This window comes from Thamnophis sirtalis, unplaced genomic scaffold (genome assembly GCF_051295495.1).
Source record: "Thamnophis sirtalis isolate CommonGarterSnake01/CBP01778 unplaced genomic scaffold, rThaSir2_p1.2 scaffold_5, whole genome shotgun sequence".
Lineage (NCBI taxonomy): Eukaryota > Metazoa > Chordata > Lepidosauria > Squamata > Natricidae > Thamnophis > Thamnophis sirtalis.
In genome coordinates this window covers 18734279-18756567 of record NW_028261385.1, presented here as the reverse complement: position 1 = coordinate 18756567, position 22289 = coordinate 18734279, and the positions used below count along the sequence as shown (strand labels likewise).

Below are 22289 nucleotides of genomic sequence, written 5' to 3'. Positions count from 1 at the left end.
GTAAAGCCAGGGAGGGGAAAGATGATATCAGACTGGTGAGATTCTGTTACCATTACCCTGTAATAAAAATAGTTTTAGTATTTATAACTTTGGTTTTCAAATTTGGTTGACCTTGAGGGACTGGCACTTAGACCTTAAAAATTGCATTTGGAAAGGGGAATGATCCTGAATCTTTTGTGCAACTAGAAGAAGTTGAATTAAGTTTATTTTTGGTTTACATCTGGGGACAGGAGGCCACTATTCCAGGGACTCGGAAGTTCTTCTGGGTGGGGGGGGGGGGAAGGCATGACTTTTAAAATTATGCAGGGCTGTGTTTTTCAGGGACCGAGAGGAGAAAGGGTGATAGAAGGAATAACTTTGAGTGACTGAGATTGTGAAGGGAGACTTTTCAATACTGAAACTGGTGGGCAGAAGAACCATCTGAGACCCACAACTCTTCCCTTTCCCCAGCCTATACTCCATAGCCACAGCCTGATGACACTGAGCTTTCTTATCAAGGGCAATCTTATTGAGGAGGTCTGCCTTAGGGTTCAGAGGTCTCTACTTACACCTCTATCCCTAAATTTGTTTAGTATCCTCAGATACATTGGAAGATAGTCTAGTCCAGGGGTGTTAAACCCAAGACCCGGGCACCAAACTCGACCTGCGGAGGGCTTAGATCGCCCTGGAAAAAGTGAAGAACTGGCTCATGGTCCCTTTCCCAGCAAAAACGGGTTCTCAAGCTCCGTTTTTGGCTGTGACAGCCTCCTGCAACCCTCTGACAGTCGACCTTCGGGCTCTTCCGAGGTCTGTTTTCACTGATAGAGGGTTGCAGGAGGCCGTCACAGCCAAAAACGGAGCTTTGGAGCCTGTTTTCGCTGGCAGAGTGCTTGGGCCACCACAAATACCCCTCAACATGAGTGACATCGAGCTCACCATGTCCATCCCAGTCACACTCATCCCAACCCCCCGAGGTCAAACACAACCCTGATGCGTTCCTCAATGAAATCGAGTTTGATACCCTTGGTCTAGTCACTTATATTGAAGTACAATTTGCACCCACATTTTCTGTAATTGAGGAAAGTGGGACCACCCCCCTATCCCATCTCTGGATATTCTTCCAAACTGTCTCAAATCCACCAGTCATTCCAAGTGTGGTAAGCTTAAAAAGATTCATTCTTTCTCGTCCTATGAGTTTCCTCACAGCTCGTGGTCTCTGCTGTTGGTTTAATTAACAATTAACAAAAGCTGGCCAAACCCTTTTGAATTATTTTTGGACAATCCATTATTGGTTTAAAGATTTCTTTGCAGACTTTTTAAAGTACTTTCCTTTTGCTTGTTTCTTAGAACAAAACAACTCAAAATCGTTATAATGGAAAAGCAATACTTAGGAACTGGTAAACCGGCTATTCTTGTCTTGGGGAAATTCGCAAGTAGGACTTGAAGCAGGGGTGGGTTTCTCGCCCCGTTTCAGCTGCTCCTGGAGGATCGCGCAGGTGCTCTATGCGTCCTGCGCATGCGTGGAAGCGCAGAATTTGGCAAAACCGGGTAAGGAGCGGGCGCGCACGGGCGCGCAGGCGGGGGGGGCCCTTCGCCGTTCCCGGAAGTTACTTACTTCCGGGTTCAGCGACCAACCGGATCGCGGGGACTGCCGCGAACCGGTTGAAACCCACCCCTGACTTGAAGATATATTGAATAGATTTTGATTGGATCTTTTCTTCAAACCTGGAAGTTAATTATGAGGATACTAATCATCATATGTAGCATCCATCAATAGACCCATGCCCCTCCCCTCTTCTTCTTTTTTTTAAATAAGGGGCAATAGCACTTTTGCATTTTAATTACGTCCTGTGTATAGTCATTCTTTTTGCATCTGTTGACTCATTCAGTCTTTCATTGCTAAGACCACAGGGGAAACAATTGTCCCAATCATTTTCATGTCGAGTCTACATTTTACCATTGGAGAAGCCAAAAGGAGGTGAGCGAGACCTTATTTCAGCATCTGATCTTTCTAAATAACATCTGCAAAACATTCAAGAAATCATACCTCCACAACCTTAAACCTTCCTTCTGGTTGCATAGGTTTGTATAGGAGCCAAGCCAAATTCTTGCCTATCTGTAGTGACAGACTTAAAGGCATCCAGTCAGCTTCATGACTGAATAGAGATTTGATTGTATATAGTTCTATATCCTCCCACTTTTCCTGCTGATCCTAGCCCAAGTTCTTTTGAGTAGGCTTGCATAGAATTGTGTGGTTAATTAATAACAGCTTTTCGGAGCTCCACAGCATCTCTCTACAATACCCTGCTCTGCTTTGACTTCTACACAGGGTCAGCTTGTGTTGGCACGGGAATTCTGTCCCATTTTTGCTTGATGATCAAGATAGTCTGCATTTTGAAGAAGAAATTGAGTAATATCATGCTCTCTCAAGCTCCATGAGTCCATTTGTGAATTGTCTGCCTTTTCAATAAATCAATGAGAAATACATACCGTGTGTCCCCCAAAATAAGACAGGCTCTTATTTTCTTTTGACCCCCAAAATAAGCACTTGGCCTTATTTTCAGGGAGGTCTTATTATTTTTGAGGTGCAGGAGGCGGTGAACATGGTCACCCCATGGCTGCTGCTGTGTTGCAATATTTTAGAGGAGGGCTTATTTTAGCGCATGCGCTCAAAAGCCCGATTGGGCTTATTATCCAGGGAGGTCTTATTTTCGAGGAAACAGGTTACAATACACTCTTTGCATGAGTGCCGGAATTCAGGAAGCATGCCAGAATCAATAGTTAACAACTAACAATAGATAACAACTCTATTAATAATTAATAGAGATCCTCAACAGGGGTGTTGAGGACAGGGGTTTGACAGGGGTGTCAAACTCAATTTCATTGAGGGATGTATCAGAGTTGTGTTTGACCTTGGGGGGGGGTTGGAGTAGGAGTGGCCAGGGTGGCCATGGCCAGCACAATGTCACTCATGTCAAGGGTGCCTGTGGCGGCCTGAGCACTCTGCCAGAGAAAAACGGACTCCCGAGCTCCATTGCGGCTGCAACAGCCTCTGCGTACGGCCCTCCCAAGCTCCGTTTTTTCTGGCAGAGCACCATGGACCAATCCTTCACTGTTTACAGGACCAATCTAAGCACCCTGCAGGCTGGATCTGGCCCTCCAGGCCTTGAGTTTGACACCCCTGTTCAAAGACAATCTCTGGGCTCTGAGATCCGTACACTTTGTTTCCAGGGACTGTGGGTCCTTCCTGGGAAGATCTCTCCCTTTCTCCATCCGTCCATAAATCCAGCCATTGATCCAGCCATCTATATCTATCATGCTCTCTAACTATCTCATTTATTTCTCATCTATCGTTTATTTAATTGTCTGTCTATCTATCTATCATCTGTCTTATTTGTTTTATCTATCTACAGTATATCACAGAAGTGAGTACACCCCCTCACATTTTGTAAATATTTAAGTATATCTTGCCAGCAGTTTAGACATGAATGTCATTGTGTTGCGTTATTTTGAGGTGACAGCACATTTACACTGTTATACAAGGTGTATACTCACTACTTTACATTGTAGCCAAGTGTCATTTCTTCAGTGTTGTCACATGAAAAGATACGTATATCTATTTACCTACCTACTTATCTACCAAAGTACAAATCTATCTTGGTTACTTCTTCAGGAACTTGTGTACAAGTTACAAAGAGAGGATAGCAGTACCATCTTCAGGAGAATCCCAAATTTACTGAAGGAAAAAAAATATACGAGGCCATAAAAAGCAGGGGAACCACAAAATCAGCCTGTGATGTCTAGACAAGCTTACTCAATGATTACATAATACTGAAGGGGACAGGAAATTAAAGAAGTCTGTTAAGGGAATTAAATGGATGCTGTTTAGAGTCATATGGCTGAAGCAATATTATAAAGCTTTTTTTCCCCCCTTCCGTTCAATCGTGTCCAATTTTTGGAGATGGATTGGATAAGTCCCATTACCGCCTTCTTAGGAAGTGACTGGCCCAAGGAAAATCACCCAGCCGGTCCTCATATTTCTACCTGATGCCTACCACTAGAATGGGCCAATTCTCCACAGCCGACTCGCCACAGCTGACTTGCTACAGTACAATTCACCATGGCTTACTCTCTGCAGAAAATTCAGTGCAAGATAACTCAAGAGAGAAACTAGAGCAGTGTTTCTCAACCTTGGCAACTTGAAGATGTCCGGACTTCAACTCCCAGAATTCCCCAGCCAGCATTCGCTGGCTGGGGAATTCTGGGAGTTGAAGTCCGGACATCTTCAAGTTGCTAAGGTTGAGAAACACTGAACTAGAGAGACAAGTGAGTACACTCTCACCCCAGCCTCACCCATCCCAGCCTTGACAACTTGAGAAGGTTCAAACCTAAAGCAAGATAAAGCCTACTGCAATTTACTTCTCCCTCTCTTGAGTTATTCCACACTGAATTGTCCTCTGGCAAGTTGGCCGCAGCGAGTCGGCCAGCACAAGTCGGACAAGATGAAGTGTCCGAGGCAGTGGTGAATTTCTTTTTTTTTTCCCTACCAGTTTGCTCGTGCACACCCACACGCAATGCTTCGCATGCGCAGAAGCGCCCAGGCAAGTGAGCGGAGCCTCTCGCCACCACTACTACCGGTTCACCCAATCTCGGCTGAACCGGGAGCAACCCACCTCTGGTCCGAGGCCCCTTAACCACCACCCCAAGCTGACTCTCCATATAAGAATTAACAATAAACAAAGTTCTCTGCCTCGCCCTCTCTTCTTTTTCAACTATGTAGATTTAACGAAGCAATGAGCATAATGTACTCTCAATGTTAATGCAGAAGAAAATGCATACCGGGCCTATCAGTTCTGAAATGGTGCATGAAAATATATCATTTCAAAGGTTGCTATGCCCCACAGACCGCTGCTCATAGATATGCCAGGCAAAATAGAAATTGGCAAATGAAACCACTTGCTTTGGACGGGGGGATTATTAGAAACAGATGGACTCCCCCTTACTCTCCTGGAACACGCTCCTATCTTGAGCTAAGTTAAAAGCTCTCAGATCTTTCAGAATCTTGCTCAAGAAAAGCAAGATCGCATGTTATGTTAAATAATCCCCACAGGAGTTAGGCTACGTTGTTAATCTCATCTGTTTTATGTTCTGCTTTCTTTAAATTATGAACATTCAATGATAACATTGACTTTTCTGACACTGCTTCCCACCCCCCACCCCCTCCTTCCATTTAGCCAGATTTCTATTATCCTTCATCATGTTCAGGAGATTTTATTAGGCTTTCCTACAAAAGGAAGATTTTAAACATCTATTGAAATATAGAACTCTGTTTGTACATTGAGGCCTTGGGCAGCTTCCATAGTTACAAGGTTCAGGGCTTTCTGAACAATTGTATTTTGTGGCATGGGATTTGGGGTAGGGTTTAGCTGTGCAGTTTGCTATGTACTGTATTTTTCTGAGTATAAGATGCACCTTCCCCCCCCCCAAAAAGAGCATGGAAATGTTGGTGCGTCTTATACACCGAATACAGCCATTTATGGCCTCCTGAAGCCCTGCCTCCACATCCCATTTTTGCAAAAAAAGGGGGCATTTTTGTCTTCCCTCAGCCCCCAGAAGCAGGCTTCAACAGGGCTGGGGGAAGGCAAAAATGCCCCCATTTTTGTGAAAAATGGCCCATTTTCTGCCTGTTTTTCGCAAAAATGGGGGCGTTTTTGTCTCCCCCCAACCCTGCTGAAACCTGCAGAGTGCTTCTGGGGGCCAGAGAGGACAAAAACTTTTTTTTTCTTACTTACCTCTTCGAAATCTTGGTGCGTCATATACACCAGTGCGGATTATAGTCTGAAAAATATGGTATATTGTCCTTATTTTACTTATTTTTTAATATCCCTCCATTTTATTTTTATAAATAAAACCAAAGGTGGAACAACACTTTGTTTAAATCATTACAGATACTCCTCAATTTAAGATAGATCACTTAGCCCATAATTTGAAATTATGATGGACTTCTCCAAGGTACCCAGTTTCCAGGTTCCAAAGCAGCCCCTCCCCTCCTGTCACATGACTACATTTTGGGCTTTTGTCAACTGGCCTGCATTTACAGCCAATTGCAGTATCCCAAAGTGACACAATCACGGTTTACCACATTTGTTGCCAGAAACCAGTGTTTACTTCTGGTTTCCATCAAAAACCAGGCAATAGTAGACAGTGGGTTCTCCTAACAACTACCCTATTCACTTAATGACTGCCCAAGAAAATTAAGTTAGTCTCATGATGACTATTTTTTTCTCAGGCTCAATGATGGTCAAAAGTTGAGAACCACCTCTATGTAAAATTAAAAGAATGGATGATCAAAGCATTGCTGTCTCTCAGATATACTTGCTCAACTAAGAGACAAGGTTGGTCAAAGAAGCCTGATGGGGCATTTTAACTAATATTAACCTTACAACCTGGGATAAAATGCTACCGGTTTGCACTGGTTTGCCTGAGCAAACTGGTATTTCCGATGATCAGTTAGTGGACAATCAGCTGTGATGCACAGTTTGTATCAGCTAGAAGAGTCGGATTTTCTGCTTTCTAGCTAAGTCCCGTGGCACAGCGGATTTCCTCCCTACCTCGCTGTTCTACTTACCTTTGCAGACTCGGAAAGCTTCAAAATGTTCCTTTTTTAGCGCTAAGTAGGCGCGCCTCAGGCATGCATGCGCGCCAAGCGCACGCTCGGTAGCAGACTCACCAAACCAGTAGCAGACTTTAGAGGATTACATCGTTGCTTAGAACCAATAGTGACTACACAAACTAGTCTTGTACAATAGCATAAATCAGAGGCCCACAATCTTTTGGGCACCAGGGACCAATTCCATGGAGAAAGGTTTTTCGGCGAACCAGAGGGGGCATGTCATTATAACTTCTGCGGACCAAAGGAGGCGTGGTTTTGCATGCTGCCTGCATCCCAATGGTGGGTTTCAAAAATTGTTCGAACCTACTCTGTGGGCGTGGCCTCCTTTGTGGGAGTGGCTTGCTGCCCATGTGACCGGATGGGAGTGGCTTGCTCCCCCATGTGACCAGATATGAAGATGCCGACGACACTTGTCAGAACCACCTTAAATTACCTCACACACAGCACTGGCATGCATAAGAATATGATGTAAACTTGTTTTTTAAAAGGCATCTTTGGTTTGCGTTAAAACAACTTCAACACACACAATGTTCTGATTGCACCACAAACGCAGTAGTCATCCTTACCTTTCACAGAGGCACTGAGTTTTATAAATATGAGCATGATAGTGTAGAATAATCATATCCAAGGACCAGTGGTGGGTTTCAAAAAAATTTGGAAGCTCTTCTGTAGGTGTGGCCTGCTTTCCGGGTCCACTGGTGGAACCTCTTCTAACCGGTTCGGTAGATTTGACGAACCGGTTCTACCGAATAGGTGCGAACTGGTAGGAACCCACCTCTGCTGCATCCCAAGGATGGGGCTTCACTTGTTTGTGTGGCCCGGTTGCTGGCATGCTGCAGCCTGGTACAGGTCCACAGACCAGGAATTGGGGAACCCTGGCATAAATGGTCTTCCTCTATAGGTAATCCTAGATTTAGGATTAAGTCTAGCAAAGCCCCATCTGCGGAATGCAGGCAGCATGCAAAACCACGCCCCCTTTGGTCCACTGAAGTTATAACAGCGCTGAAAAAATGACTTATGACCATATACCTACGACCGTTGCAGTATCCCCCTGGTTGTGGGATCAAAATTCGGATGCAATTGGTTCACATTCATGACAGTTGCAGTGTCCTGAGTTTCGTGTGAACAGTTTTTGCGACAAGCAAAGTCAATGGGAAAACCAGATTCACTTAACAACCATGTTACTAGCTTAACTACTGCAATGAGTCACTTAACAACCATGGCTAGAAAAGGTCGTAAAATGGGGCAATACTCACAACAAATGTCTCAGCAACAAATGAATTTTGGGCTCATTTGTGGCCATAATTTGAGAAACTTCCTGGGTAAAAAGAACCTCTGCCCCAAATCTTAACAAATTCCTGCCTGAAATCTTGACTTCAGTTAACAAGCTGACAATTTCACTCATCTGCCTTAACACATCATGCAATATCCTAAGCCAGGCAGTGGCAGAATGATTATCCTCCTAGGCCTTTGGACAATTGCACTTTCATTACAACTGCTTGCTATATGAACTCTACATGTGTACTGTAAATGTCGTAAATCTAGCAGCTCATAATCATTAGAGGAAATACATGAACATTTTCAGGCATTCTTTCTTCGTACCAATGGTGTGTATACCCTTCTTTTGCAGCCAGGATTCATATTTTTAATGCTCCATTTAAGAAACATACTTTTCTTAGGGTCAGAAAGTAAAATAATAGTAGCAGGCTTTTTCCAGAGTTATTCATTCTGTTACCTCCAGCAGCAACCATAGGATCTCTCTCTCTTTTTTCCTCAGTGTGGTCACACATTTCCATAACTCCTTTTTATGGCTAGCACTGCTTCCCACCACAGTGTTGTGTTGATTTGCACTAGAGTTTTTTTTTCCCAGGGAGCATTCAATTATGGATCATTGCTATTTACTTATGAAAAAGTCCATGGCTGTTAAAATTATTTTACTACTACTGTCTCTGAGTTGCTTTGGATAACAAGATGGACAGCATATAAATTTAATAAATATTTTTTTAAAAAAAATCTGCAGAAAAACACATTCAAATAATGCTCATCAATCATGACACCAGAAAGTTTACGTTTACTTTATTGTCATTGCACCTTGTGCAACAAAATTAAATGCCATCTTCAGTGTACATCATACATAAGAAAACTATAAAACAATAAAACAAAAGCACGCACCCTTCACATTCTATGCAGAGGGGGGTATTCAGAAGGTTCTGAGCAGTTCTGGAGAACCGGTAGCAGAAATTTTGAGTAGTTCGGAGAACCGGTAAATACCACCTCGGACTGGCCCCGCCTCCATCTACTCTCAGCCTCCCGGGTCCCAGCTGATCTGGAGGAAATGGAGATTTTACAGTATCCTTCCGCTACCAGGCCTGCCATGCCACACCCACCAAGTCGTGCCCACAGAACCGGTGGTAAAATTTTTTTGAATCCTACCACTGATTCTATGCAATTGAATTGAAAACCCCTGATACTGCCTTAATATTGCACTATCCAGTAGAATTCAATATAGTTACTGCTCTGGGATAGAAGCTGTTTTTTTCCCCCCCAGTCTATTTGTCCTTGTTTTTATTGTCCTGTACCGTCTGCCAGATGGTAATAGTTCAAAAAAGGGATAGTGATGATGAGATGGATCTTTAAGAATGTTTTGAACTTTCTTAAAGTTAAAACAGGAGGAAAAAAAAGAGAATGAGTGGGTGATGGAAGATCTGCAGTTTTTAGCCATGTAGTCATCATAATTTTTATTCATTTTTATGCATTGAGGAAGAAACAAGTGGGAAATGCTTACTTCATTGACAGAAAACAGTGCTTGTTGGGAATAGTCCACTGTTGATGTTATAAAGCATTGTTTTTATCTGTTTGTGTTTTACTGATACTGCTGTGAGCTGCCCAAGGTTATGGCATATATAAGATGAGTGACTATGTAAGTTTTGCAAATAAATAAATGCTAATGCCTTGGAAGACATAAATAATAGTCAAAGTAATCTCAAGAATTTAAAAAAAAATCTGGCCAGGGAATGCCAGATTAAAATGAACAGAGATAAATGCAGTTATTCATTTAGGTAAAATAAATCAAATACATCAGTCTAAGATAAGCCATACTAGCTCTTAGCACAATAGTACATCTGAAAGTGATTTTGTAACGCTAGGAGTCAGTAGTATAATGTAACTGAAAAAAAAGAGAAAATGAAATTTTAATCTGGGACATAACTTTCCAATAATGAAAATACCTCCAGTCTGCTTACAGTTCTGATCACCACATTTTAAGTAGAAATGATTTAAATCAGAGGTCTCCAACCTTGGCAACTTTAAGACCTGTGGACTTCAACTCCCAGAATTCAGCAAAGCTAGCTGAGGAATTCTGGGAATTGAAGTCCACAAGTCTTAAAGTTGCCAAGGTTAGAGACCCCTGATTTAAAGGACAGTGAAGAGGATCAGAGAACTGAAGTTAAGGAGAATAGAAAATTGGGGAGGGAGGCTCTAATTGCGCTTTTCAACAGTTCATATAGTGACTAATAGGATGCACACTCATTTATCAATTCTATTATTGTAGTGGTCTATACTAAAGTAGAATCTCTATTATGATGATGATAGTAAATAAACATAATAAGTAACCTTGACTTTTATAATTTGTTATTATAATGCCATATAATGGTTGGGTTTAGAGAGGTAGGCTCATTCTCATATACTGTCTTTTGTTTTTAACTACTTTTTATATTATGGGTAATATATGGATAGTATCAGAGCTTGTTTACCGTTATGACTTAGAGATGATGGCACTTTATTAAAAACTAACACGTTTAAAGAAATATTTAATTAAAAGCAACTTCACCCTTCAGCATGTTGCAAACAATCCCTTATTTTTTCCCCATAACTGACTTTTCTGCCTGTCTCTTTCAGCAATAATATTGATTGAGAAATGTCAAAAGCATCATATAGTCAATTATAACTTTAATGTCATTGTATTGATGCACTAAATTGCTGGGCAATTCACTAATTGTCTTAATTTTTGGTAGAAAAATAGGTAGTCCTTGGTTTACCATTTGAAGTTACACTGGAAAAAGTGACATATGACTGTTTTTCGTTGAAGCATCCCCATCGTCATATGATCAAAATTCTTGTTGATCAGAAAGGTTGGCAGTTCAGCAGTTCAAATCCCTAGCGCCACGTAACGGAGTGAGCTCCCGTTACTTGTCCCAGCTTCTGCCAACCTAGCAGTTCGAAAGCATGTAAAAATGCAAGTACAAAAACAGGGACCACTTTGGTGGGAAAGTAACAGCGTTCCATGCACCTTTGGCGTTTAGTCATGCTGGCCACATGACCATGGATATGTCTTTGGACAGCGCTGGATCTTCGGCTTTGAAACAGAGATGAGCACCAACCCTCATACATATGTGCGAGGGGAACCTTTACCTTTAGGTTTCTTAATTTACTGATTTCATCACCAACCTCTTTTTTTTTTTTTTTGTCTTCCAGAAAAAAGTGCTGTAAAGGTTATAAGTTTGTTCTTGGACAATGCATTCCCGAAGGTATGTAATTAAATGTTTCTTTATCTTGTTTATCCCTTCCATGACTCTATCTTCCCTTGATAAATAATAAATATAAGGTTGAGTGTTTATTTAATAGGCACGGTGATGAACCAGAAATCCCTGTGATGTCCCCCAGTTTTATATTATTCAAATGTGAAAGAATTTGGTGCGCTTTTGCCATATCTTAATTTGTTTATCAAAAATCTTTCAGAAAGCAGGGCGGGGGTAGTCATCGCTAACACTGAAATCATAAAGACTGTATGGTGAGAAATGACATGTGGAAGGAAATGACAAATTCAAGTTTAGGGCCCTGACCCAATTCTGAAGATACTGAATCCAGCTGGGCATAAATCTGTACACACCACATTTCTTTGCTTAACTCGGACTCTTCCACACACAAGACCCCCATGACGGCTGCACCCCATGGGATGGGATAGGCCTGAGAAGTTTCCAATTTGAGTCCATGAATTATTAGCTCAGCTCCTCTTCAGAAGAGACTCTTCAAAGAGGGTTGTGCAGCCCTTCCTAAAGCGCTACAGGACAGATAGCTCCTATGAGCAGGAAAGTTCGTAGCGCCTGCAATTTTGTTTCTGATATTTCTCCTTCCTGAAGCCAAACAGCCGCCATTTCTCTATAACTTCAAGAGGCGACGTTGATGTTTTGTTTGCGTAGTGACCCTTTCAGGAAGGGGTTCCTCCAAAAAATACAGCAAGGGAAGAACGAAGCTGAACCTGAGGTGCTAGCTGGATGCTATTTTAATAGACGGGTCCTTGAGTTTATGACCGGGATGGAGTCTGCCCATTAGAGTTAGAAGTCAGGACAAACGTTAAATGAACTGCCTCAGGTAATGACCAGCCACCTCTGTTCTCCCCAATACATTTGTTAATCGAATGTGAGGGTTGCTAAGTGGAGCAGGGGGTACCTCAGGGTGGGGGAGATCCTGGGAGGCCTAGTGCAGGCACAGGCCCACTTGTCTTGGATCTTCCAAGGCCTCCCCCACCCCCTGAAGTATCCCATGATCCGCTGGCGGTATTGGAGCATTACAACCTCCATTACGATTGTAACCAGGGGTGGGATTCTACCGGTTCAGACTGGTTCAGGGAAACCAGTAGCTCCAATGATCAGCGTGGAATGAACTGGTTCGCTCTGACGATCAGCTGGGCCCGCCTACCTGCCCCTGCTCTATCCTGTCCTTTATTTCCTACTTTCTAACTCATCTCAATCGCGCGGCACAGCCAATCCCCAGCTGTTTTACTTACCGTGGCCGACTTGAAATGTAAGCAGCGAAGCTTCTAAATGTTCCATTTTCAGCACTGCCCGCGAACTCAGGGCACACATACACGCAAAGCGCACATTCACCGAACCAGTTGTTAAACCGGCAGCATCCCACCATTGGTTGTAACCTGAAGACTCCCTGTATTAATAAAATCAATTAATAAAAGATTCTAATGGATAGCAACTTCACTTCCTCATAGCCATAAAAGAGTCTGTCTTTTGTTAACCCAGTGTTTTCCTCTATAGCCTGAATGCAAAGCTAATATTCCTTTAACCTGGGCTGGCTTCCTCATATAGCAAAGCCCGACCTGTTTTCACCACTCCGTTTTACCCTGGCCATCTCGACAGCTCTGTTCCTTCCATTTCTTTCCTTTCCTTTCCTTTTCTTTTCTTTCTTTCTTACTTTCTTTTTTTTGGGGGGGGGGGAAATACAATTTTGGAAAGTTCTGTTTTAAAAAAACAAGGTAGACCAAATTTCACCCATCCACTGCAGCCATGGGTGGGTTTTGGGTCCTGCTACTGCCGGTTTGTCAGGGATGCACTTTGCATGCCTGCGTGCTTTGCGCATGTGTGCACTTGATGCACGCTACGCATGCATGCACATATGTGTTTGCATGCCTGCATGCTTTGCGCATGTGTGCACTTGATGCATGCTATGCACGCATGCACAGTACTATAAAATGCTTCTGCGCATCCGTAGAAGCAAAAACCAAGATGGTGGCACCTATGGCGCCATTGAAAGAACCAGTTTGGGGGCATAGCAGGCCAAGTTACTACCTACTCAGCCGAACTGGTTCGAACCAGTAGGAACCCACCTCTGACTGCAGCAGTTTTCCCATCAGCTTCATGACTAAATAGATCTGGGTCTTACTATATACTCTGCTCATTTTGCCATGTGGACTCTATCCAGGAGACACGATGATGGAAAGAAATTGCTGAAATCTTGCTTGATGTTCATTAGGTCTTAGGAAAGGTGGCTTTTTGGGGTGTTCTGGGGACATCTGACATCTGTGAACTTTGTGTTCACTTCTCTGGCCCGTTATTGCCAGGTGTATGCTGATAAATGTTGGGAGAGATATACCACTGCTCTTCTAAAAACATTATTGGAAGAGTCAACTGTTTTGAAGATGATAACCATTTGTTTTAAAGGAAATATTGTAATATTATCACATATGCATTTTAACCTCTCTGGGGCATAAGAGTGAGTGAGTGAGTGAGTGAGTGAGTGAGTGAGTGAGTGTGTGAAGATAAAGGAGTTCAATCTATGACTCATCTTCGTTAATGTACATGTAAGAGTGTGTTTTATAGGGCATGAATTCTCAACTCTGGCAGGCCTGACCTGTTACAAGAGTTTTAAGACAATGCATACATTTTTGTTGTGAACCAACTTTGTGAAATCCATTTGTAGGAAGTTAAAACCCACCCCTCTACTAGAAAATGAAATACTTTAGGAAATATTAAAAGGGCAGAATATTTCCTCTAAAAGGGAGGCAGAAACTCAGCTCCCCACTACCTTTGTCAATGGGCCATTAAGGCACTTGGGAAAATTACATCAGCCAGCAAGGCAAACAATCTTGAGTCTCAGGATAGCCTACAAAGTTAGCTAAGCTCCCCACTCCAACCCCTGGGAGTCTGACAACCAATCAAAATACACTTCTTACACAGGAAGGGGAAGCTCTGGGGTGGGACCCAGAGATGGCATAAAACCCAGGGCACTGTCAGCATCTCCTGCCTTTTCTGTTCTGTCCTCCATGTTTCCAGTGGTTTTTTTCCCCCACTTGGAACTGAATCCAGATGGACATTTCTTCTAACAAATTAAAGGACTCACCTTATTTTTATGGAATGTAGATATAGCATCAGCAGATGTTCTAGCTTTGTAATGGTTTAATATTTTGGGAATATTGGCAGCCAGGCACAAACCTGATAGTGTATTGGGTCAAAACTGTGATAACAGAACTTGGTAGATGATCAAACTCATGAAGTGATTTCTCTTTTCTTAGCTCTGTTTTCAGCACAAAGAAAACCCTGGGGACTATACATTCTGTACTGACTTTTGAAATTGGTAAAAAAAAACTTTGAACCAAATGAGAAACTGTGATTATGATTCAAATACATTGAACGCATTACATCATCCGCTTACACACTTACCACAAAGGTAGCCAGTTGGAAACCAAATGTAGTTTGTGATTTCAAATCAGGTTTTGGATGCACACATCAAAATAACTATTTTGGGAGATAAATAAGAAAATGGGGCTACAATCCTCAATGGAAAATATTAATTCCTCTGAATCTCACCAGTGGTTCTCTTCTGCAACGATTCCTGTTGGCTGAGCAAAGAAAGATGCTCCAAATTTCAGTCCAATTTGGTATGAACTAGACTATTTTTGGAAGTACCTATTGGCATAAACAAGGATGATTCTTCCTCCTTTCTATTTAGTTATGCGTTGCATGCTACACATAATTACAACAATGAGATTTCCTGTCCTTGCAAGCAATAGTCAATGAATTTATTTTACTACCGTACAAGAAGCTGTGCAAAGGTGCAGAAACATGACTGCTTCTAATAATTAATTCCTGGTATTTGGGATTAGTTGTTTTTTAAGTTAATTTTTATTGAACTATAAAACTCCAATTTTGGTTGTGGCTAGCACACAATTGGAGGAGGCTATGTATTCACGAACATATAACAGCAGTACTAGAAGCCTGTCATTCTGACAAATCATTTTTATTTATGCAGATGACTTTCATACAGATAAATTCTTCAAAAAGAATTTCTTCAGGAAATTTCTTCAAAAAACAGGATGCGATTGAAAAATAGTACTTGTCTTTTTCTGTTCGTTTAGATCAAGGGTGCCAAACTCGAGGCCCGCGGCCCAGATCCAACGCATGGGGTGCTTAGATCTGGCTCGAGGGGCCACCTTAGAAACAGTAAAGGACCAGTCCACGGTGCCTCTGCCAGTTAAAATGGAGCTCAAGAGGGCCAAGTGCAGCCCTCCCAGGCTCTGTTTTCAGCTGTGACGGCCTTCTGCTGCCTTCTGCCAGTGAAAATGGAGCTCAGGGAGGCCGAGCTTCATTTTCACCAGCAGAGGGCAGCAGGAGCCTGTTGCAGCTGAAAACGGAGCTCTGGGGCCCATTTTTGCTGGCAGAGTGCTTGGGCCACCATAGACGCCTCCAACACGAGTGATGTCAAGGAGGCCACGCCCACCCCATCTCCCGAGGTTGAACAAAACCCTGATGCTTCTCTTAATGAAATCGAGTTTGACACCCCTGATTTAGATAGTCCTTTATCAAGGTTTGCTACTCTTCCATGATGAGTAACTTTGAGTAGATCTACATTAACCCATAAAGATAAAACACATATTAACATTCCATTGCTCTTGCGGTTTGGGACAGCTGCTAACTCCAGCCATGTTCTCTCTTTAGACTATGACGTTTGTGCAGATGCTCCTTGTGAACAGCAGTGCACCGACAACTTTGGACGAGTCTTGTGTACGTGCTATCCTGGTTATCGGTACGACCGTGAAAGACACAGGAACCGAGAAAAACCCTATTGCTTAGGTGGGTGCAAAGAACTGCAGTTGAAATACATGTAAGAACTAATAGCCCCTTAGTTTTATAATTAGGTAACTGTTTCAATGCCGCTTTTGTGCCTTTTCATACATGTTAAGTGTGAATTTAGCTGCCTTAACTTTATACATTTCTAAATGGGCACAGTTCTATCAAAAGATAGAGTGAGGCAACTGTTCTGACGCCCCTCCGCCCGGGGAGTCATGCCGACACAAGCTTACTGTTAGCCACGCTTTATTCACAGTAATTATTCACAGACAAGACATTGGCAGCAACCCAGATCAGAGATACACACAAGAGCTTCTCCAGCTTAGTATAACAGTTGTGTCCTGCAAAAGGTCTCCTCCCAAAGTCTCTTCTTATATACTCTCTTGGGAGGAGCCAAATCACCTGGGCCTGATTATCTCCTATGAGTCTGTCTCCGTAATTGCTGCCTTCGCTTCTCTGCCCTTCTCTGCCTGGCGTCAGGGACAAACTCCCTTTGATCTTCGCCACTGCTCCATGCCTCAGGTGCCTCCTGGTGGCCAACCAGCCTCTCTGGTCCCTGCTTGGAGTCTGAACCCTGCCCAGGGCACTCCACATCTTCCAGGGCCGGCTCATAGGGACCTTCGCTATCGGAGTCCATCGGCAGCTCCAACGGCTCCTGCTGGGCCACAACAGGCAACTATTGCAGATATGCCTGGAAAGTCTTTCTGAAGTTGCTGTGCTGTAGGACAGTGTGTTGGGGATTGTGTTCTGCATTCTGTAAAGAAGTCTGCTACCTCTGGTGCATAAAGTAGGTGTCAAACCCTGAAGCCCGGGGTTTGCCATACTGGGGCGGGGTGGAGCACTGGTGATGGGTGTGTGTGGGAGATCTGGAGGCTGCAGCAACAGAGCACCAGTGATGGGGGAAGTAGGAGAGGCTGCAGTGGCATGCCAACAACTGCCGAGGACCAGCTGGTTGGTGGAGGGTGAGCCGGGAATCAACTGTGCAGCCGGGAGACTGCTCGGTCTGTGCGACTGCAAAGCCCCAAAGCACCTCAGGCCCATTTTGTACCCTGCCCTGGCTTGCTATCAGCATGGAAGTGGGCTAAAGCAGTTAGCCTCCAAGCACCTCCTGGTCACACGATGAAATGAGCCTGCCTGTTTCATGTCGTGGCACCTCCGTAGTACCTGTGGCCTAAGTGAGTGGGCCACGTACAATTTACTGCCTTTCGATGCTAACACATCCCAGTGGGTGAGCGAGGAAGGTCCGGTGCTCCAGGAACCAAGGGTCATGACATCAAAAAAAAAACAACAGCTGTCAGTCTAGCTCAGTTCTGCATGTGGAATTGGAGAAATGCCGTCTCTCTCTTTTTCCTATCAGATGCCTTTTTGTCCTTTGTCCTTTCAATAAGAACATCCTGAGCTACCTCTCTCTTTCTCTCTTTTCTTGAGATCTTGTTTATTAGAAATCTAAATTCAGCACAATTTCTCCCTGCGTATTTGTTTTCAGCTGAAAATAAAAAGCTTGTGTCAGGAACGTGATTACTTTTGGAATTTCCTGTTCTTTTCCAAATGTTCTGGCATTTTGGATTGCGGTTTCACAAATCTACATGCAAAATTGTGCAAGTATTCCTTTTTGTTATCTGCCCACTGAGGTTGCAGTGCTGTGCATTCGAAAGCACCTCTTTTCTATCATTTTCAAAAAACGAACATTCCTATGATGTATTCCAGTTTTCCCCAACTTGATATCCTTCAGATGTGTTCAGTGACAATATGCTTGCCCGGGTCAAGAAACAGACACTGCAGGGATTCCAGGAATGTTACTTTATTGTTGAAGAGTAGAGTAATAGAATCTTAAAAGCATACCCATGTCTCTCTGCCCCATCGTATATTAAAGAAAATCAAGTTGAGCTTATTTTGAATTGCTTTATCATGCTTCTTTCAATGTCTTAATTGTGAATTGCTTTTCCAAGTCCCTCCTAAATCACTTTCTCCTTCCTCCCTCCCTTCCAAAGGGCCTTCTCCAAGATCAGTTATAAATTCTTTTAAAGGATATTGGAAGGACCCCTGATTAGATAATCTGTAATGGAAAACAACCTAGGCAGAATATATGTCTGCTCTTGAGCTACAGTGTCTCCCCAAATCCAGTACAAGGAACACAGAATTGTACGTACGTTATATTTACTTTTGATCATTTCATTTCCTCAATGCTTACATATGTTTCCTTTCAGATGTTGATGAGTGTGCCACAAGCAGTGAGCCTCTCTGTCCTCACATCTGTGTAAATACTCTTGGTAGCTATCGGTGTGACTGTCATGAAGGATACATACGTGAGGATGATGGGAAAATATGCACCAAAGGAGATAAAGGTATTACATCAAGTCATCTAAATTATACTAGACCAGTTCTTTGCAAACATAAAGATTGTTCAGGTAAATCTCATGTAAGCTTCGGGCCCATTGACCATGCTCCAAATAATGTTTTATTAAGATTATTCTTAATATTCTTCACCAATATGATCCATGCAAAGGATGTTGGGAGAAATAGTTCAGCAAGTCTTATAAGTCTACAATTCTGTACCCTTGTTCTTGAGGGATTAACTATAAAATACTTGAGGGATTAACTATAAAATACTAGTACTTGCCTTCCACAACTTGATTCTCTCCAGATGTTTTGGACTTAAGTTCTGTTGATCAATGGTCATCATGAGTCATCCATAGCTACCATGGATTATAGGAACAGAAGATAACATATCTGGAGGACATCCAATTAGAAAAGTGTAGACAAACGCTATCTGGCAACAAAGAGAGATTTAAAAACCATTTAATTCTACTGCCATCTAGTATTAATCCTTTTTTTCCGTGTCCAGTATTGTAGTACTTTCAACACGTTACTTAGCAAGCAGCACGATCAAAGAGAAACAGATTCTAGCTGACATTTTGGAGAAGGGCTTTTGACTATCCAAAGTCTCGTACTGAAATTTTCCAGTTCTGAAAGTTTCTGATTATTTTCATTGCAAAGCTACAATTCTTTGCTATTCCTTCTACAAAACTTTCAATAAAATAGACAAAATAAGGCACAACCTTAAAATCATAAATCAAGCAAATATGCAGGTAATATTGGCTCATATAAAGTCCAAGTAGGGCGCCTTTGTCATTCAGCATTCTTTGTTCTTGCTGGTTTCAATTTAGATGTTATAATCGTTTTAACTGTGCTGACTAGGACCTCTACATGCAAAGCACGCTGTCTTGCCGTTGAACTATTACCTTCTAATTTGCTTACCTGTTAAACTTTACTCTGATTCTGCTAGTCATAATAAGGAGCAAATATTACAATGAATGAAGAATCCTGTTGTTCTGCTTAGATCCTCCTTTGATAGGTTTCATTGATTGATGGATAGGTCCCTATCCAGTAGTGGGATTCAAATTTTTTTATTACTGGTTCTGTGGGTGTGGCTTGGTGGGTGTGGCAGGAGAAGGATACTGCAAAATCTCCATTCCCACCCCACTCTGGGCATTTCTCCAAACTACTCAAAATTTCCACTACCGGTTCTCAAGAAATTATCAGAACCTGCTGAATTTCACCACTACTCCATACCCACCCCACTCCAGGGGACAGATACTGCAAAAATCCCCATTCCCTCCTGATCAGAAGAGCCGAGGTGGCGCAGTGGTTAGAGTGCAGCACTGCAGGCCACTTCAGCTGACTGCAGTTCTGCAGTTGGGCTGTTCAAATCTCACCGGCTCAAGGTTGACTCAGCCTTCCATCCTTCCGAGGTGGGTAAAATGAGGACCCGGATTGTTGTTGGGGGCAATGTGCTGACTCTGTAAACCGCTTAGAGAGGGCTGAACGCCCTATGAAGCGGTATATAAGTCTAACTGATATTGCTATTGCTATCACCTGGGACTCGGGAGGCAGAGAATAGATGGGGGCGGGGCCAGTCAGAGGTGGTATTTACCAGTTCTCCGAACTACTCAAAATTTCCGCTACCGGTTCCCCAGAACTGGTCAGAACTTGCTGAATACCACCTCTGTCCCTATCACACCCCTCCCAGTTGGGTGAGCAATTACAACGGCCAACAAAACAATACAAAAAAACTTAAAACACAGATGAAAAAATAACAATCAGAGGCATTAATAATTAAAGATCTATCAAAAATGGTGTGTTTTTGCATATTTATTTTATTCATCGTATTTGTGTAGTTGCCTATCTCACAAGAGAGATTTCAGGTTGTGAGCAAGACAGGTTAAGGCCTTTTAATCATGTTCCTGAAAACCAGCATGGATTGGGAATTCCAAGAGTTGAAGTCCACCTGTCTTAAAGTTGCCAAGCTGAAACTTTTAGTGCAGAAATAATAACATTAAAACCACCTCTCTTTAATTTTAAACAAACAACACCAATATATAAAGTATCTTAAAATGCTAATAATCAACATACTAAAAAACAGTATTCACAAAATATACTTAATTTCATCTGAGACATAGTAAATTACCAACAAAAGAGAATATTTGTAGTTCGGGGTTGATTGTGGGATCCGCTTGGAGCTCAGAAAGCACCAAGGACCCCATTTAGTAAAGATGTAAACAAAGTTATATTTTAAAAGCAACAATATTTCTAAAGTCAAGTCCAGTCAAATCTTCAAATAGGGACGCAGTGGCTCAGTGGCTAAGATGCTCAGCTTGTAGATCGGAAAGTTCGGCAGTTCAGCGGTTCGAATCCCTAGCGCCGCATAACAGTGAGCTCCCGTTACTTATCCCAGCTTCTGCCAACCTAGCAGTTCGAAAGCACATAAAAAATGCAAGTAGAAAAATAGGGACCACCCTTGGTGGGAAGGTAGCAGCATTCTGTACGCTTTCAGCATTTAGTCATGCCGGCCACATGACCATGGAGATGTCTTCGGACAGCACTGACTTTTTGGCTTTGAAATGGAGATGAGCACCGCCCCCTAGAGTCGGGAACAACTAGTACATATGTGCAAAGGGAACCTTTTTTTAATCTTCAAATACCAAAGTCAAAGAAAGACCAAGAAGTTTAAGGAGGAGCACAATGGCTAAATATCACGACCAATGAAACAAAAAGAAGCAAAAATTATTTAAAAAGTTTCATGGAGAAAAATCAGGTCGAAAGTTGTAAGCAGCTGAACAAGTCAGCGTAACCTACAGTGAGGGGCATTGATCTGTTTGAGGCTCTGCTTCAAAACTGAAACATCTCCGGCATTTTTGTTCCCACCTCACCTTGAAGGAAAGACTTTAAGAACAGCATGATGAAATCCCTGTAGTTTTCAGCACAGTGCATCTTTTCATCCTTAATTGAATTCATTTGGTAGAAAGAAAAAAAGGTTGGAGGAAGTGACCTTGACTATGTGTCAGAATGGTTAAAACAATTGGCAACTCCAAATCTCAACCAACAAATGCTCTGTCTTACACACCGGCAAAAAAAACCAGAACACCAAATACAAGCTGAGAGGATAGGACCTCATAGATGACACCCACTCTGTCAAAGACCTAACAGAATACTCATCTCAAACGATCTAAGGCCCAGAGCTCCTGTAACAGCATTGCCAAAAAAGCATTAATAGTTGTCAACCTAATCTTGCGAAGCTTCTTCTCTGGTAACATTGCACTTGCTAACTAGGGCATACAAAACCTTTGCTAAACCAATTCTCACATACAGCTCATCTGTCTGGAATCCGCACTGTATATCGGATATTAATACAATCGAAAGAGTCCAGAGGTAATTTCACGAGAAGAGTCCTCCACTCCTCTGCTCGCAACAGAATACCTTATACCACCAGGCTTGAAATTTTGGGCTTGGAGAACCTAGAACGACGCCCCCTACAGTCTGACCTAAGCATAGGACACAAAATTATCTGCTACAATGTCCTACCTGTCAACGACTACTTCTGCTTCAAACACAATAATACAGGAGCGAACAATAGATACAAACTCAAGGTTAACCGCTCCCATCTCGATTGCAGAAAATACAACCAACAACAGAATAGTCAATGCCTGGAACGCACTACCTGACTCTGTTGTTATGTCCTCAAACCCCCATAATTTTAACCTGTCTACCGTTGACCTCACCCCATTCCTAAGAGGTCCGTAAAGGGGGTGTGCATAAGTGCACCAGCATGCCTACCATCCCTGTTCTATTGTCTCCATTTATTCCTACTCATGAACACTCATTGTGTTCATATTTATGTTTATATTTATACATGTTATCTTTTACATGTTTGACAAAATACATACATACATACATGTTTGACAAAATACAAAATACATACATACATAATGAGCCGAGGTGGC

At 42.5% G+C, this 22289-nt stretch overlaps 1 protein-coding gene across 1 annotated transcript in view; it reads left to right on the top strand.

Moving 5' to 3' along the window:
* The window catches only part of CCBE1 (collagen and calcium binding EGF domains 1), a 181172-nt gene that overhangs the window by 138901 nt on the left and 19982 nt on the right, over positions 1-22289 (top strand). Inside the window, exons 3-5 of the mRNA XM_087715375.1 lie at positions 11126-11178; positions 15877-16011; positions 18216-18353. Of these exons, the coding sequence (XP_087571501.1) occupies positions 11126-11178; positions 15877-16011; positions 18216-18353 (326 nt within the window). The remainder of the gene's footprint in view (positions 1-11125; positions 11179-15876; positions 16012-18215; positions 18354-22289) is intronic.